The 16,113-nt window shown below is 38.0% G+C and overlaps 1 protein-coding gene across 2 annotated transcripts in view; it reads left to right on the top strand.

Annotated features, from left to right (window-relative positions):
* The window catches only part of EFCAB5 (EF-hand calcium binding domain 5), a 130,491-nt gene extending 115,404 nt beyond the window's left edge, over positions 1–15,087 (top strand). For both annotated transcript variants that reach the window (XM_037022736.2, XM_073235065.1), the window contains exons 21-24: positions 1,092–1,345; positions 2,307–2,590; positions 3,005–3,101; positions 14,259–15,087. In XM_037022736.2, coding sequence (XP_036878631.2) covers positions 1,092–1,345; positions 2,307–2,590; positions 3,005–3,101; positions 14,259–14,452 — 829 coding nt within the window. In that variant the 3' untranslated portion in view covers positions 14,453–15,087. The remainder of the gene's footprint in view (positions 1–1,091; positions 1,346–2,306; positions 2,591–3,004; positions 3,102–14,258) is intronic.
* The last annotated feature ends 1,026 nt before the right edge of the window (positions 15,088–16,113 follow it).

The following is a 16,113-nucleotide window of genomic DNA, read 5'->3' as shown; positions in this document are numbered from 1 at the left end:
GTTGAGTAGGCAGTAACCTATCTCACACTAGTAGGCTGACTTGACATTTAAGTACCTGTGTTAATTACATCTGAGTGTGTGGCCCCCACACCAGAATGTTTATTCTGTTTTAAGCTCTTCTCCATGTAACTATTCCTTGTGCTGGTGAAAAGTTTTACAGGAGTACTTGCCTCAAAAGAAAGACATTTCAATATGAATGCAGACGGAGAAGGAAAGAGATAAAAAGAGATGTGTCTTTATCTCACTAGAGAAAGAAGTGGCCACTACATTTCTGTGAAAATCTCAGGTCCCTCTCTGATACGGTTGATACCATGCCCAGATCCCCAATATATCTTTTGCCCACTGCCTCAAGCTCTGATGCTTAAGACTCACCCTTAACTTTCTCTGAAGAGTGCCCTTGAGCAATGGGAGCTCCTCTCCAGGGGTGCCCAAAAGTTTTGTAAACACCCTCTCCGCCAACACACATCCAGGGCAGATTAGAGCCAATGACTGATAAAAGACCTTGCCTCGAGGTGGGGCAGATTCTTTGGGCACAATCTGCTTTCCAGAGCTCCCCTTTGGATCAGGCTGAGGTTAGACTTCACACGAAATCACAATCACGTTCTTACTTGGTTCCTCCTCCTTCCCCATCCTGCTTTCCTCAGACCCTTACAGGTGTCTCCTGGGAGTCCTCGCTTAGAAAACCATTTGCATAAACATCCCTGTCTCAGGCTCTGCTTCTAGGGAAGCTGACCTAACACACTTGTTGTTCCCCCAGGCATTCAACCAATACTTACTGGACAGTATATAAACAGAAAAATGAATACCTTCAGATAAATATTAGTAAAGACAATAAAGCAGACTGTCGTGATAGGGAGTGATGCAAATGCTGCTGCTTTAGTGTGGGAACAGGGCAGGCTTCCGGATGGGGAGCAGAGGGAGAGAGCCCTGTGAAATCTGGGGGTGGAGTAGTCCTGGCAGATGAAATGACAACCACGGCTGGTGCGGTGGAGTGTAGCTGATACCACAGAGTGGTTCAATATGTTTGGGTGGAAGGTCATATAAAAAGGCTGATGTTTTATATTCTTACGCTTATTTGGTTTTGGTTTCAGAGATTTCCTCTTTAAGTGTACAGACAGTTCAGAAGTTGTTTTGGCCTCTGTCTATGGAGAAAACCACATAGTAATTCCACTTCGTGAGAGAACAGGAGAAGCTCTGGGAGTTCTCGATTTTAACATTGGCAGGAGTAGGATGTTGTTATATCGAGAATTTAAAGATCTACAGAAAATGATGAAAGTGATCCAAGCCGCTTGCTATGAAATACTGGGAGAATTATCTGGAGAAATAAAGAAAAACCTTGTCTTAGGTATTGTGAATATGGCAACAGTCTGGTTTCATGGGTTTAATAAGTTCTGGGGAGTCCCAGACAATGCAATGAAAGATGCATTTCTAAAGTGAATTGTTGCAACATACAGATCTTTCCACATGAAAGGAATTCTCTCATGCAGTCTGGGCTGAGTATGGTCTATAAGTTAATGCAAAGAGTAAGGAATCACTTTTTCTTTGCTAAAATCATGTGATTTTAGAACTGGAAGTACTCATAAAGGCAATGTAGAAGTAGCATTTGTTAACTGCCCTTCATGTATCAAGCACTTTAAAGATGTTATTTCAATTAGTCCTGACCAAGGTTAGCCTTCAGTCCTTGTCAGCCCACATCTACTAGGCTACTCTTAGCACAAAATCAGTCTGGGCACAAGGAAGGAAATAAGGCAGCATGGAAAGCTTTGGCTTTATGTAGAGAGAATGGAGTGAATAGAATTAGATATAGAATAGAATAGAATTAAAAGAGTAACATTATGTGTGATTAAGCTGAAAGATTTCTAGCTATTACATGGGATGGGACAAGAAGAAAAACACATCTTTTGAGCATCCACTATGTGTAAGGCCTGGGACTAAGCACTTTTACATCTATCATCTAATTTAATTCCCACTGCTCACTAGGGAAGCAGGGATCAGCCCTATTCTTAAAGAAAAGGAAAAGGAGGTTCAGAGAGACAACAAAACTAATAAGGGGGAAAGTAGGTATTCAAACTTAGGGTTTAACTCCAAAACCTAAGTTTTCACCTTTCCTCAAAGCCTCTTTCTTTGAGCTTCACCAGGTGTTATTCTATTTCTGCCTTTTGATTTCATGACTAGAGAAACTAAGATTGATAGGATATAATCTTCTTTTTCCTGAAAAAAAAGGTTTACTGTATTATGCTCAGAATCCTATGGAAAAGTAATGTATGTACTGAACAGCAATGTGGGATGTCATTCTGTTATTCCAGAGGTTGAAAAAGTTGGAGAAGTCCAGAGGGCAGGAATTCTCTTCTTCCGAATCATGCTACAAGAGCTGCAAGAAAGCCTCCAACTGCTTACTTCCACGGACTTTGTATCACTGTTGCTCTATGATTATAATCCTCCAGCCAAGTCAAAATCTCCTCCAGACAAGTCCCAGGAGTTGAAAGATAACACAAAGCTAGTACATGACATTCTAATGGGGGTTATCTTGTTCATTCATCCAGAGTTGGAATTATCCAGTGACTTAGGAAATTGGGATGTATGTAAACAGGTAAGTTTTTTTTTAAGTACTCTTTTTGTATTTTTGGTATCATTAATATACAATTACATGAACAACATTGTGGTTACTAGATTGACAAATAACCCACATAAGTTTAGGTATACAGATCATACTCACACAAATTGTAAGTGTAAAAATGCACACTTTTACACAATGAACACTCATCATGAGCACCTAGATCAGGGAACAGAACACCAGTGGCATCCCCAAAGCCCCCTTTGTGCCCTCTCCCTTAACCTGTCACCCACACACTCATGCCAAGGGGGGCCAGAATCCTGACTTCTAACACCATAGATTGGGTTTGCCTGTTTTAAAATGTACATAAATTGACTTCTGTCAGCTGGTGAACTGGGCACTCTACTTCCACTTGCTGGTGCTCCCATAACCTTTGTTCTTTGTTCACAGTATGTTGACAGACACTTAGTCAAGAATATTTGTACCTTTGATCCAACTGCTAAGCATGTGAAAGTTAACTTACAGCTCATTGTTCAATATATCAAAGGTAAATTTCCCCTTACTTATGGTCTAAATCTATACTAACAACAATAAAACATAGTTGCAATTCAGGTATTTTTATCACAGTAAATATAAGCAAGTGACTCATAAATTCTAATTTTAGGAAAAAATAGTTCTAGTTATAGTCTTCTGAAAGGAAGGACATTGTCTATCATCTACTGTATTCCTCAAGATGTCTATGGCACACATATGAGAATTCAGAAACACGCTATCTCCTACTTATTGCATTATTCCAAAATGTGCACTATTCATTAAAAAACAAAACTGAGTAGGGGCTGCAGTGAGGATAGGAAACAAGAATATGAAGCGAAAAGGGTCTTATTATCTTTGGTTTCAATGATGAACTTAAGAAAATAATAGATATGAGGCTTTATAGGCTAGTAACGTAGACATTTTGGAGAAGTAGAATCAGTAGGAATTGAGAGCAGTGAGGCTTCCAGGTTGGAGAAGATAACAACCTCTTTGGCCACAGAGAACTGACCACATGTAAGAGTAAATGTATTTATGCAAGCACACATTCCTCCATGGGTGCAAAATTATCCCAACACAGACCTCAGGCCATTTATGTAAATGGGCCAGTTAAGGAATATATTTAAAGTTTGCTTCTTTTTTGTGATTTATGGAAAGCTAATCATTAATTGGGAAAATGGCTCTGTAGAAATTACTAAACCTACCCCTCTCGTCCCTTTCCTCCTTCTCCTACTCTCTGTGGAGACTACTCTGGACCAAGTCAGTGGGTTTTGGGGCTCCTGTGATACAAGTATTATTAAGTTTAGAGGCTCAGAACCAGAGAGACTCCTAGGACAAGAGGAAGGGAAAGCAACCCAGAGGAAAACAACCACACTCTCCAGGGTGTCTGTGGCAGTGGAGCAGGTAACACGGTGGAAGCACAGAGCAGTGATCAAGGTGTCTGGGTACATGAGAGATCTCCTGGCCTAGGAAGGCAGGATACTCCCAGAAGTTTGGGAGTGCTAGAGAATGGTGAAGGCCCAAGACTCCAGTAAGTTAACATGAGCTGATGTGGACCATGAGTGGTGTGAGTGAAGATCAGAATTCCTGTCTGGAATGGCTTCTACTGTAGCCTCATGGCTCTGAGATGATTCATGGGACACCCTGCATCATAGGTCTTACAGTCAGAACTTTGAAGGCTTCATTCCAGGTAAACAATAACAGCAGCAACAAAAACGAATACTTATTTACTGTCTGCTTGTCTGTGCTTGTTCACTGTTCACTAAGGACTTATAAATCCAGAAGAAATATTGTCTCTGTCAGTGCTTTGCTGCTGCTCTTCCCTTGGAGTAGATTTAGTCCCTGCCATGAGCCCCATCACCACCGTCTACCATGTGTGACCAGTTTGTCTGTGTGGCATTCTCCCTGAAGCCCTACTCATCCCCTACTGCAGTGCCTGCCGAAGTGCCGGCCCCTTGGCCTAGAGCCAGGTCCTGCTGTCAGGTTCACTTGTGTCCTCTCAGATGGATGCTTCCTTTCTTGGGCAGTGTCCCCAGTGTCCAATCCCATCCCTCTGCAGATAGGAGCTGAGGATGAGGACCACGCCCTTCCACTTTCCACCTTGCAGGTGTGGCCAGGAGTTGGCTCTCAGGTCTCAATAAGCCCATCCCCAGACAAAGGCGACTTCTGTGGCATTGTATTGATGCTTCAAGGGAACCTCTTCAGGCTCCATCCCCAATTTGCCTATCAGAACCACCTCCTATTTTTTATCCAGCTCCTTTGTTTCAGAAAAGTTGCAAATTTTTGTTTCCTCTGCTTGCCCCCACTTTGAAATGTGCTGGCTGATTACTGAGCAGCCTTGATTGCCAATGCTGTCTGCCACTTTCTCTTTTCCAACAGTGTCCTCAGGTGGCAAGAATTCACACTACAGTTAACAGAACTGAATTCATCTAGAAGCCACTAACCCTCAGACTCCCCTACCACCACCACCAAGCCTTTAACATTATCTTTAGTCTCTGCAACAATCAAAAAAGTTTGTAGGGCACCTACATACCAACCCTCTCTCCTTCAGATGCAATTATATACTATTTTATGATTCCATATATAGAATAGGAAATTCTAAGCTCCCCATTTGGGGAAAGGAAGGGAAATCTGGGGGCACCTTTCTGTTTGTGCCAGAAAGAAAGGAGTCTTCTCACAGGGCAGTCTGTTGCTCAAGGTTTATCTTGACCTTCTTGCAGTGTTAACTAAGGCCCCTACCCAATGATGCCATCCCAGCATGAAATGCCACCAGTAATATCAGTTGGCTCTTCCCAGAAATGGAAGGGACTGTTAGCTTAGTTCTGAATGCACTAAGCATTTCAAACTAATCATTTTGCTAAGAAGATAGAATTAGGGCACATGATGTAATGACACTCTTAGACCTTCTACTGTCAACTCTCACCCCACCACAACCTAGTTCTAGAGAGGAGTAGGGTTTTTTAATGTTTAGAAAATGTACACTTCATTTTTATTTTTTCCTGGTTTTATTGAGACCTAATGACATATAACAAGGTATTAGTTTAGGCTATTCACCATAATGATTTGATGTATGTGTATCTGCAAAATGATCACAGTAGGTTTCATTTACATCCTTCCCCTCATATAGTTACAAAGTATTTTTCTTGTGAATGAGAACTTTTTACATCTACTCTCTTAGCAACTTCAAATGTACAATACAATGTTATTAACTATACTCACAAGACTGTTCATTACATCCCCAGGATTTATTTATCCTATAGCTCGAAGTTTGTATATTTCGACCACCTTCACTCAATTCCCCCACCCGCCAACCTCTACCTCTGGCACCCACTTCTTTGTTTCTGTTTTTATGAGTTCAATTTTTTTAATTCCACATGTGAATTCATACAGTGTTTGTCTTGCTCTGTCTGACTTATTGCACTTAGCATAATGCCCTCAAGGTCTATCCAAGTTGTTACGAATGGCAGGATTTCTTGCTTTTATACTTTGTTATTTATACATTTTTTCATATTTTGTTTATCAATTCATTCATCGATAAACACTTAAATTGTGTCCATGTCTTGGCTATTCTAAATAATGCTGCAATGAACATGTGGGTACAGATATCTCTTTGAGATAGCGATTCCATTTCCTTTGGATATGTACCCCAAAGTGGAATTGCTGGATCATATGGTAGTTCTATTTTTAATGTCTTGAGATGCTCCACACTATTTTCCATGGAGGCTGCACCAATTTAGATTCCCACCAACAATGCATAAAGGTTCTCTTTTCTCCACTTTCTTTACCAACCCTTGTTATTTATTATCTTTTTGATAATAGCATTCTAACAGATATGATGTGATATATCACTGTGGTTTTGATTTGCATTGCTAAAAAGGAGTATTTTATATTTGGTGGAATTGTAGGCAGCTGTGTCCCACCTTTAGCTTGAGGCATTCGTCTTCGAAGGAGCATGGGGGAAGCTTTTGTTTTGGCAGGCCTGCCGTTGCATGTGAATGTTGCTGAAATACTTCCCAGTTGGCACCCCAGTGACTGCAGGCCTCTCTCACGCAGATGTGCATGCAGTGGCACATCGATAGTCTGCTGCCCTCTGTCACTTGGCCTTAAGTACTCCCAGTAGGTGACCTCCCATGACCTAACCACCTGCTCGAGGATCTGTTCTCCCCACTCCACTTTGAACCTCTGTGCCAGCCTTGCCTGCAGCTTCAGTAGGGTGCCCCATACCTGTCCCATGTCCCCCTCTCAGAGGGTTTGGATAGATGTTGTCTACCAGGAAATGTTCTCTGATCTTGAGGCAGGAAGAGCTGTCTCCCACTGCAAGTGTGGCCGGAATCACTTTCCTATCTAGATTCTGTATTGCTGCCAAGTAGCCATGCTTCCTCCTCAGAGCTAAATCCAAGGGTCTGTAAGTTCTCAGGCACTGGTCTCTGCGGTTCACGGGTCCCCCACTTCTCCTGCAAGAGCCTCAGGCCCCTGCCAAAGCAGTCAGAACCTCAGTGCTATCACCACCTGTAAAGGAAGTCACCAGCTTCCTTAATAAAACACCACCATGATCCTCCACAGATGCCATCGGGGAAAGGCCTGCCAGGCTCACAGCCCTGACTAACTCTTGTCCCTCAGGATCCACCTTCCCTGGGAGATCTTTCCCTGAGTGCTCCTGTCACCACTGTGGGGGCTCTAGTGAGTGCTGCTCCGTCCCAGTCCATTTCAAAACCGGGGCAAGACTCTTTCCCTCACCCCCAACTGCACAGCTGAAGACCAGACCGGAAAACCTTCACACTATACCATCAGTTGTCCAGAAATAACAAACGTGAATACTCACTGAACTGAGTCTGCAGCTATGAGGACACGCCTAGTTCTTTTAAATGAATCGAAGTGAAGCAGACAGGATACCAAGAACACTGTTTTGTCCTTTTAACTTGGACCAACTGTCCTATTGCCACTGGCTTGATGACATTACCATTCTCTATCACATTTTTGGACCTAATATTCTTGGGTGGTGGTCTCTTCTGGGTTTTGTTGTCTCCCACTTGTAGGAAAAGAGCTGCTATCATGGGTAGACCTGGGTGTAACAGAGAGCCTAGAGCGTGTCATTTATGAGCTCCTCACAGATTTCAGGTCTAGGAAAGGAAACATCCATTCAGTTTTAGAATAGAATCCTTTTGTCCTGGCAAGAACCTTTTAAAGGGTCCTTCTGGTTGATATTAGACAAGTACTCACTCATTCACTGTTTGGGAGACTATTTGGGGGTTGAGCAAAGAGGTGAGGTCTGGCTAGTTGGCCCATTTCCTATGCATACAGAACCCTTCCATTTTTAGTTCAAGTTATCCAGAGGAAAAAAGAAAGAAAAGAAAATCAGCTATTCTCTTTCTGTTCCTTATCCCTTCTTTTGATTTTAAGTTTTGAAGTTCCCAATAGTAGTTATTGAATTAAGAGAAACAGCTAAGTATGGTTTTATTTATCTAGGTAACATCACTGCTGTTTTGATATCTGATAAAGGCTGTTAAAAATCAGTTCAATGAGAATATTTTTCTATTTAAGGCAAACCTATTTTTCAAGTTCCCTTGGCACTCATATTTTTTTTCATTATAGTGGTTGTTAAAACAATCTTTTATCTCACAAGGATTATAAAAAGTTTATTTTTTATTAAAGTACTTTAAAAAGTCAAATAGAACTAACAGCCTTTTAAAAAAAAGAGAGTCACTAACTCATTCCTCTTCTCTCCTTTTACTCTCCGCAGATCCCCTCACCAGAAGCAATTCTTTTTAATTCTTTCTACTGTTTCTTCTGGCATTTGCACACTTAGTATTTCTAGTATTATAGAATATTGCTATTTTGGGATTCATTGATTTCAAATCTTTCAACTGATTTCCTCTTATTATAGATGAAAGTTTACTTCTGTTAGACCACCATTCTCTTACTTTATCCTCTCCCACTGTATTTACATCACTGGGGGTTAAATCAAAATTCAATGTTTACATGATTTTGCCTATGCAAATACTACCCACAGTTGAACACCATAGCATATTTTAATTGCTCCTTTTTCACTTTGTTTTTCCTGAAGTAAATAATTGTCTTTTATTTTAAATAATTGCTTATTTTTGTTTGTACTTCTTTAATTCTTGCCCCTTCCATTTGTCTTTCCATATAATTTCCCAAAAGGTTAGTTCTAGTAGGTAATTTTTTTTAGTTCCAATTTCTTTTTTCTTGAAGCCATCCCTTCTAGAGACCTTAATTCTCTTTGTATCTGGGGTCTTGCCCCTAGATCCACTACTCAGCTGCCTTCTGAAATTCATTTTGCCGTAATCATAGGAATTTACTCTGGCATTCTCTTGGTTCATTCTTTCTTGGTACATTCCCTTGTTTTGAGGTAGTCTATTTCCAGTAGTTTTCTGAAAAAGAGAACATGAATGGTGAATTTCTTGAGAACTTTGATGTCTGAAAATGTTTTTATTCAACCCTTGTCCTTGATTTGTAGTTTGCCAAGGAATATAATTTTGAAGATACTGCTCTATTGTCTTTTTAAAAAAATCAAGATAAAAGTCACAAACCATGCACTTCACCATTTTATAAAGTGTATGATTCAATGGATTTTAGTATATTCACCAGGTTGTACATCCATCACCACTATCTAATTTTAGAATATCTTCATCATTCCAAAAAAGAAACCTAGTATGGATTATCAGTCACTCTCGCTTGCCCTTCCCTACCCAACCTTGGCAATCATTCATCTATTTTCTGACTCATAGACTTAACTTATTCTGGACATTTCATATAAATGGAATCATATAATAGATAGCCTTTTATATCTGGCTTCTTTCACTTAGCATAATGTTTCAAGGTTCATGTATGTTCTAGCCTGTATCAGAACTTCATTTCTCTTAATGACTGAGTAATATTCTATTATATGGACATACCACATTTAATTTATCCATTTATCCAGTTGAATGGACATATGGGATTTTTCTACTTTTTTGCTGTTGTATATAATGCTTCTCTGAACATTTGTTTACAGATCTTTGTTTGAGCATGTTTTCAGTTCTCTTGGGTATATAACTGGGAGTGGAATATGGAAACTCTATGTTTAACTTCTTGAGGAAATGGTTTCATTGTCCAAAAAACTTGAAACCTTTCTGATTACTGATTCTGTGCATGTGACCTTTTGGTTTTGGTTTTGGTTTCTCTCCAGAAGCTGGAGAGCCACCCCTTTATGTCCTAGGTTGTGAAATGTCTTAGTGATATGCCTTGGTATGGACTTGTTTTCATCCATTGATCTGAACACTCACTGGGACTTCTCAGTTGTGAAACTGAGATCCTTAAGTCCTTATGATTTCCTCCATGGCATCAAAGTTGCTACTTAACTGTATAGTTCATACACTGAACAAAGGTGCCCTGCTGAGAGGTGGGTAAGAGATGAAATCTAATCAGGATTCCATTCACTAAACTCTGTGCCTTAGCTCAAGGCTATGTCTGGTTGGAGGGGGCATCTTTTTCTTTATATATCTTTTTCTGTTTATGAAGCTCTGTGCTCACAGAGTGCATTCATCCATAGTAGATGTCCTTTTCTCATTTTTTACCAAAAGGTGACCTGGAGGTTGGTGGTGACCCTGTCCTTCCTCTCCTGTGTTCCCTACACAGACACTGGATCTTCTAGATTTGGTCTCCAAAATCCCTATCTTTTCTCTACATTTCTCATATTTTTGTCTTTATGCTTCACTTCCTGAGACATTCTCTCAACCTTCCCCTCTAATCCTATTAAATTTTTTCTACATGTTTTAATGTCTAAGAGTTTTTGTTGTCATCCTCTGAATATTTGCTTTGTGCAATATCTTGTCCATGTTTCATGACTGCAATGTCATCTCTCTGGCTTTAATGATAATTTTTTTTGAAGTTTTCTTTTCCTTGTGGTTTCTCCTCTTTCTTTCTGTTTTAGTGTTTTGATATCTGTATCTTATCTCTACATCACACCACTGGTCAACTTACCTTCCTGAACTCTAGGAATTTATCCCTTGGAGAGGTTAACATACAAAGTCTCTGGATAAGAGGACATTAGGCACAGCTGAGATGAAGAGTACCACAGTGAAAACAGGGAGCATATGAATGTGTATGCTCAATACTGGGACCCCTGTAAGTTTGCCCCACTAAACTCCACACAAAAAGGAGCAAACAAAAGGGGCAAACAACTGATATCTGTATCTTTGGGATACAAAAATATGTATACTAGGACTTTTATTTATAATGACTTTACCCCATCATTGTCCAATTTCTACTTTTTCTTTAAAAATGCTTCAAAATAAATAATTTAGAAATAAATATACATATGTGGGGGCTCATGTTCAACATGTTACTGATTGAGGTACATAATAAAAAATTTGGAGGCTACTACATTAAATGAGGAATTTTTGTAAAGATAAATTGCATTGATTTCAATTCTCACATAATTTGATTTATAACTATGTCATGAAAAAAGCCAATACAATGCAGTATTGTGCAGAAATTATGCTTACATTAGGAATGAAGTTAATATACCTGCAAGAACTCAAATGTACAGTGTAAGATGAACTTCCACCCAAGCTTTGATAACTCAAGAAAAACTGTGTTTTTACCTTCCCATTTAACACTGATTTTTTTCCCAATAATCTGGAAGCAGCAATCTACAGTATCTTTGGAGCCACATTAAATTACAATCATATATTAAATGCCCAACTGCCATGGCAAATATAAGTTCTCCTGCCTACATATAATAGATAGCTGATCTATTATATGATTGAATAACTGATTGAAATATAAACACACATATCCTTTAAAGTATATAAAGCTGCATGGACCTTCAGCTCATTGCATATGTCAGTATTGTTAAGGGTGACATAGGGTATGTGAAACAATAGAAATAAGAGAACTAAAACTAACATGAGTTAATGATAAGGAGAGAAGAATTCAAGAAATACTGTTGATCTCGGTTAGTTGAAAGTAGTAGTTACATTTTAACTTTTCAATTTGAAGCTTGAGTACTTCATTCTTTTTTGCTTTGCCCATCTTTCTAATTGCATGTAATTCCCAAAGGATTAAACTTAATGTAGTGTTAAAGCACAGATCCACAAATGGAGTTTTAATTATTAATATCCTATAATATCCCAATGTATTCAGCAAAATGAATTCCTTATGAATTAAGCCTGATTAAACTAGACCTACAAAAATACCATAAAATGTTTCTGAATTAAGTTTCATAAAGATTCAAAGTTTGACCCAGCAATTATTTTAGCTCAGATGTCTTCAAATAATTTACTATAACGTTAACCAAGGCAAAGCAAAAGATCATAATTTCTTATAGTTAGAAAAGAAACAAAAGTGGTATATGTATCTGCTTGAAAAAATTACTGAATCTGTGCAAATTGCCTCTGTCGTCTACCAAGCTACAAAATCCTGGCATCTATCCACCACAAGAGGGCAGTCGCGCCCAACCATTGTTAATGGGAACCCAACAGCGATAGAAGCTTCTTTAGAATAATACTTGCAGCCAGTTGTTAACGCGTCAATCTCTTATTGGAAAGGGCAGGCAAACAAGAACCGCCGCCCAAACGGGCTCAGAGCTTCTGTCCCCGGTAACAATAAGACAGGAAATAAGTAACAGGGGCTTGTGAAAGGGAGCGACTTCGCTCCCTATCCTCACGTCCTTGAGTCACCGTGGAGATGACTGTCTAGTTTAATAATGACTGCAGATAGGGGTTTGTTCATTTGTACGTTCAGATAAGAACACTGAGGCAGGTGTCAATGGACCAGAGCTCTTAATGGGGATTTGGAAAGGACAGAATAAAAGCTGTGGAGAGCAGTGGAGCTGTTCTATGTCAGAAAATTAGTTAGGGCTGGTTTTAGGAGTGTTCTCCGGTGAACTTTAGTTCATAACGCTGGAACGTGAAGATAATCGAATCAGCCTATAGCATTATCTTGTAAAGGTTCCAGGAAGCTAATTAATGTGAAAAGAAATCAATTATAACAAATGCACCTCAATATTTTAAGTATGTATGTTGATTGGTCTAGTATTGCCCATAGCATGAGATGAATTGGGTATCTTAATGTGCTGTTACGACGAGCATTAGTTTTTGTCTTTATAATTGTCACTAATGTTACTAGGCTATAATCTGAAAAGACTGTTCGTATTTTTAAAGCTTAATTAAATTATTCCGTAATTTAATGTTATTTCAATTCAACATATATTGAGTACTTAACAATTGAGAGAAGTCAGTGTCTTTCTGTGTTAAAAAAGAGAATTTTAGACAATGGTACCCACATGTTTTAAACTTAGTTTCAAATAAAAAATGAGATTGTGAATGTTTTCCACATTTTATGTGCCTTTCCTATCTCATATAATACCTTTTGTGGTAGTGATTTTGACCTTCAAAATCATAGAAAGGCTAGATCTAATTCAGGGAACCTTTTCCTTCATGTTGACAGAAGATAGGGAAGTAAAATATGTTGTTTTTGTTCTAATAGACAGCCATGAGTGACATATTGTCACTGTTGTTAATGATCTATTGGATGGAGGATGGTTTTAAAACCTCTTATTCAGTTATAAGTATCATTTAATGGCTTATTCAACTGAGATCAGTAAACATTTATTGGGTTAGACTCCACATTAAAAGTAACAAAAATGAATAAAACAGATCTGAGGGTGGAAGGCACCTAGAAAAAGGAAAATAATTAGTACTTTTTTGAGCAACTACTCTGTGACAGATTGTTGCATATCTTTTCTCATTAATCCTCTGAGGAAACAATTCTGAGATATTATCCCTGTTTTTTGGGAAGAAGAATCAGGCTCAGAGCAATTAAGTGACCTGCTCAAGGTCACAAAACTAGTTGGGGTAGAGCCAAGATTGGAATCCAGATCTTTTCAACTCTAAAGTATATTATCTTTCCATTGGGCCATTCTATCTGAATATTAGTCATTGACTCCTGGGAAAAAAGCAACTTTTGAAATGGCAGTTGAATAGTTTGCAGTTTAACAAATAAAGCATAACACTGGTGTGCAGTGATTATAAATTTAAAAATAATTTTTAATTAGCAAAAGCTCCAAACATAGAAGTTAGAGACTAACACCAGTATAGTCATTACAGAGCCATATTCTATATCCAGCCTTAATATTACACATGTTTGAGTCTGACTTTTCTAAAGAAATAAAACATTATAGGAAGAGTTAAGACTTTCTGACCCTGCCTGGTCCCTTTTTTTCTTTTCTTCCTACCTAGAAATACTACTACTACTAATTTTAGTGTTTATTATTTTCATGCATGGTTTCTTACTTTTATTACATGCTTATAAATCCATAAACAATAAACTATTATTTTACAAGCTTTTAAATTGTTTTTTGAGTGTATCCAAAAGAACATATTATTCTACAACTTACTTTTTATACTCAACAATATGTTGCTGAGATTTATCCTCAGTGATATATGCAGCTCTAGTTCTTTAATTGCTAAATGCTGTGTAGTACTCCATTTTATGAATACACCAAAATTTATCTGCCTGCTTTCATGAAATTACATATTTAAACCAGATTCTGCTATGGATTTCACTCAGAATACATCTAATGAATTTTGTCATAATACTGACACTTATATTTTAATAATAAAAGCACAAAAATATCCACACTAACCTTTTTTTTTTTCCCTTGGTGCAGATCATTCTCGAATTGAAGTATGGGAATTTGGTGATATTACCATTGAATATCTATATCACTGGACACACATCTGTTTAGCTCTTGTGGAGCTAAGCAACAAACTAAGTAGTGCTATAAAACCCCCATTGCCCTCCAAGACTGATTCCTCCGTATATGCAAAAATGCCAGGGGGAAGCTTGCTAGGGAAGTGCTGATTAACTGGTACTGTATTTATGGTATTTTTGTCATGTTCAGTTTTGTTAACTATCAGTTTTTTTCAATTGGAAAGGAGTGCCACATAGACATATTCTGCTCTTAGACATTTACCTCAGTACTTTCTAAAATCAAAAGTGCTGTTTGGAGAAATTTGATCTAAAAAATGTCCAGTTAAGGTAGCTATAACCAAATGTATGTTATAAAATATATTTAAAAGTTTCCTTTTAATTTTAGCTTTGTATCTGCCATGGAACTATTATGGTTGATTGGGTAGAGTTATTTCAATCCTTTTAAGGTACAAATTAAAGACAAAGCTTTTGGAAAAAAATGACAATTTTTATATCAAAAGAATAACAAGTAATAAAGATTTTAAGAAATGGACTTGGAATTGTTCTTCTAATTTTTGAAGGACTTATATAAGTACCCCTTCTTCCGCTTCTCAACCCCGCCCCCTCTTCCCCACTTACCTTAACAACTTTAAAGTTATTTCAATGAATAGAAATTCTTGTGGGAAAATGTTTGTCCATGACTCATGGATAAAGAAAACACCTTTTTTTAATTTAAAAAAAAAAAACACCTCTGGAGTTCAAGTCTGCAAAGAGAATTTATTTTGTTTAAAGCTTGTTATTACAGCAAACTTTACTGCTCTGTTGTGAGATTTCATCTTTGCAATAAGATATCTGATGACAGAGTCCATTTTTAATAAAATTTTGGGAAATTAAACTTCATTTTCTTTATTTGGTTGACAAAATGTGATGTGTTCCAAACATCTTATAGCTTGAGATCAGAGGTCCCTTTTTAACCTTTTCTGATAAGATGGCAGTGTTATTACCAGTCCTCATCTCTTGGATGATCATGTACCCAGTTTTAACCTATAAGGCCGTTTTCATATTTGGAAGAGGGCTTTTGGGGCATTTGCAGCAACATTTCTAGGAACAATGTTCTTGAAGATATTAAACTGATAGCCACATATTCTGATGACTTCAGAACAAGCTTAAAGAGTTCACTGTGAATACAAATGGCATTATAGGCAGCAAGGAGGGGAAAATCGTGGCGAAGTGCTACCTTTTAACCATTATCATGGAAACCAAGTTTAACTAGACAGCATCTAGCTAAATGATAACAAGTATACATTTGCATGGTGCTGTAACTCGTTAGAAGTATCTTCACGTACTAGCTCATTTGATCCTCCCAATAACCTGTAAAGTAGGCAGTCTCAATATTAATGTCCCCATTTTATAAATGAGGAAACAGACTCAAAAAGTGAGTGAGTTACCTAGGTGACAACAGCTAGTAAGGCCTGAGTGTCCTACAGCCCAGTTGTCCTAATTTCTGGTTTACTGCCTTTGACAATACCCCAGACATCTCACTAACACTTTCAAACTTTTATTAGGCTAAAAACTATGTCATCAGTCTTTTGAAAACTTTAGAATTAAGCAATCAGGAAGGTAGATTGCTTGAATTTATTTAACCATCATTTAAGTAAAATACCACCCACTTTAATACCAGGAGCTTCCTTTTTTAGTAAAGAGGGTGTTATTTATACTTGAAAGGCATTTAGATATAGATTTATATTTAAATCTATTTGACTCAGTAGTTATTGATTTACTTACATTTATATATACTTCAGAAGCTTCAGCTTGATTAACTGGATTTTTTA

This window comes from Manis javanica, chromosome 4, assembly GCF_040802235.1.
Source record: "Manis javanica isolate MJ-LG chromosome 4, MJ_LKY, whole genome shotgun sequence".
Taxonomy (NCBI): Eukaryota; Metazoa; Chordata; class Mammalia; order Pholidota; family Manidae; genus Manis; species Manis javanica.
This window is presented reverse-complemented; position numbering and strand designations above follow the sequence as displayed.